We start from the raw sequence: 2,832 nt of genomic DNA, 5'->3' as shown, positions 1-2,832 counted from the left end.
AAACTCTCAAACCTTAGAATACCACGATGCCCACCGTTCTTCTCGCGACCGCGTGGGTTGACATACACACTTCTGAAGGAAGATGTTTTAAGGTCCGCGCTTTATTAGATCAAGGGTCTAATTTTAGCTTTATTTCCGAAGCATTGAGTCAAACGCTTCGCACTAAACGACAGAGGACCGATCTTCAAATAAAAGGTTTCGGGGAGAAATATGCCGGTTCTGCGCGATCGAGAGTTTCGCTAAATTTGACGCCGTGCGAAAAATTGAATCCTGTTTTTCCGGTCACTGCGTATGTATTCCCGCGAATAACTTCGTACGCCACGTCGCGAATTCGGCCTATAGAATCATGGCCTCATTTACAGGGCCTTTCACTAGCATATCCGGATCCATCTAGTCGACTCGACATCAGATTCACATGCTGATCGGCGCGGACGTGTACGGTTCGCTCTTATTGCGCGACCTGAGACAGGGCCCCTATGGAGCGCCCACTGCCCAATCGACCTCGTTCGGTTGGATAATCTCTGGACCGACCGGAAGTAAAGAAACTACTTCACAAGAAGTAACTGTTTTGAATTGCGTATCCGCGCTGGATGTGGACTCTCTCCTCCAGAAATTCTGGGAGGACAAAGAGATTCCCACGCCAACTTCCCTCACGGAGGAGGAAGAAAAATGCGAATCTCATTTCGCTCAAACGCACAGTCGTGATCCTGACGGTCGTTATGTCGTGAGATTACTTTTCAAAAATGCTTTGCCGATCGATATCGGGGAATCTCTCTCCATAGCGCGTACATTGTACGGTCGTCTGGAAAATAAATTGAATTCAAAATCCGATCTCTGTTCGCTATACAGAGACTTTCTTACAGAATACGAGGCCCTTGGACATAGACATATGACTCGCGTTGGCGAGTCCGAACCCACTGAGAATATACCGATTTATATTTCCCATCATCCAGTAATAAGAGAGGATAGTTGCACCACAAAGCTTCGAGTCGTATTTAACGCGTCGTGTAAAACCCGGAATGGCACGTCACTTATATCCGGGGTTTGCATTTAATCTACCCTCGGCCCAAAAATTGGAATCACGTCCCGTCCAAAGACAATCCCCCCCGACTTTTCCTTTGGGGGGGTTTTGAAAGCATCCAATTTATTTTCAAAATTTTTTTAGGGTTGGGGGCCCCCCTTTGGGTTAATGGCCTTCAACACTTTTCCGCCACAAAACCCTTTTTCCCCTTCCCCCCGTCTCCTTTTATTTAACAAAGCAAAAAAAACTGGGAAAGTCAAAAAGTCCATGCCCTTTTCACGTGGAAGGTACCCGGAAGGGGTTTCCCTTTAAAATACTCCTCCGGACAAAGCTCATTCAGTGCACCCTACGTTTACGGATTTATTTTCCCCCTCCGCTAAAAAAAGGTTTTTTTGAAGCTAAGGGTTGCTTTTGGTCTTTTAACGCGGACAAAATTAAACGCGGGGAAATTTTTTTGGGTCCATTTTAACCAGGGGAAGTCGTTCGACTCCCGAACTAAAAGCATTAAAGAGAAAAAAATTTTCCCGAAAAAGAGCCCACTAAAGCCTTTTTAACCCTTTCAAAAAAAAATTTTTCCCCTTAAACTCCTTTTTCGGGGGCGGTCAGCTCCTGTTTCTGCTACTTCAAATCCTTCTTCTTCTTCTACTGTTGGAAAAGCTTTACGCACCTACCCACCAAAGAAGAAGAAAGTCCATTTCGCAACGAATATCGTCACTTGGGGGGGAGTACTGTAGCATTCATCATCCACACCTTTCATTTACACTCTACACTTTTATTACACTTTATACTTTTCACTGCACTTTTACACTTTTTACATCTTTATACATTTGTAATAACTTCAATTCATTAATATACATAATGTTTTTAAGAAAAATCAATATTTCCATAACAACACATTCATTCATTTATTTGTTACATATTAATTCTTTCTGTTCTTTCGCTTTATACTTTCAATGAATAAACATTACTTTTTCAAAGATCTGGTGAATTTATTTATAAGTCGCTACAGACGGACTCCACGATCGCGTTGGCATGGTTACGCCAACATCCATCGAAATGGACTACGTACGTAGCAAACAGAGTATCCGAGGTGCAGTGTAATCTACCCTCGGCCAAATGGAATCACGTACCGTCCAAAGACAATCCGGCCGACTGTGCATTCAGAGGGTTGTACGCATCCAAGTTAGTCTCACATCCGTTATGGTGGGCGGGCCCGCCTTGGCTTCAATGGCCTTCAACAGCGTGGCCGCCACATAACATTGCTTCTCCGATCTCCACGGAGTTAACTAAGCAAATACACTCGGACAGTCGAAAGTCCACTGTCCTTCACGTGGAAGGTACACCGGAATGGGATCTCTCTTATAGATACTCCTCCTGGACTAAGCTCATTCGAGTGACAGCCTACGCTTACAGATTTATATCCCGCTCCGCTAAACAAAGGAATTTTGAAGCTAATGTTGCGTTGTCTCTTAACGCGGACGAACTTAAACGCGCGGAAATGTTTTGGGTCTCATATACGCAGAGGAAGTCGTTCGACTCCAAACTCAAAGCATTAAAGAGAGAAGAAAATCTTCCGCGAAAAAGCCCACTGAAGCCTCTTAATCCTTTCATAAGAAAAGATTCCTTACTACGTTTCGGCGGGCGGTTACGGAATTCCGCACTATCCTTCGAGGAACAACACCCTATCTTAATTCCTCGGGGTCGAGTAGCCGAGTTATTAATTGATCAAACGCACCGAAGCTCACTTCATGGAGGAACTCAACTTGTGCTTAGAACACTCTGCCAAAAATATTGGATATTAAGTTGTCGTA

At 44.2% G+C, this 2,832-nt stretch overlaps 1 protein-coding gene across 1 annotated transcript; it reads left to right on the top strand.

Moving 5' to 3' along the window:
* Nucleotides 1–415: 415 nt before the first annotated feature.
* On the top strand, nt 416–1,054 carry LOC146720469 (uncharacterized). The gene has a single exon (XM_085488376.1). It carries the CDS (start codon nt 416–418, stop codon nt 1,052–1,054), a length of 639 nt encoding a protein of 212 aa, XP_085344502.1.
* Nucleotides 1,055–2,832: the final 1,778 nt, after the last annotated feature.

The sequence above is a fragment of the Nylanderia fulva genome, unplaced genomic scaffold, assembly GCF_048542155.1.
Source record: "Nylanderia fulva isolate GAGA-0341 unplaced genomic scaffold, ASM4854215v1 Scaffold689, whole genome shotgun sequence".
Classification (NCBI taxonomy): Eukaryota; Metazoa; Arthropoda; class Insecta; order Hymenoptera; family Formicidae; genus Nylanderia; species Nylanderia fulva.
Note: the sequence above shows the minus strand (reverse complement) of the source record. Positions and strands in the feature narration are given on the sequence as shown.

Excerpts from the sequence above, each read along its gene's own strand:
- LOC146720469 (XM_085488376.1), top strand. The coding sequence starts at position 416 with ATGCTGATCGGCGCGGACGTGTACGGTTCGCTCTTATTGCGCGACCTG.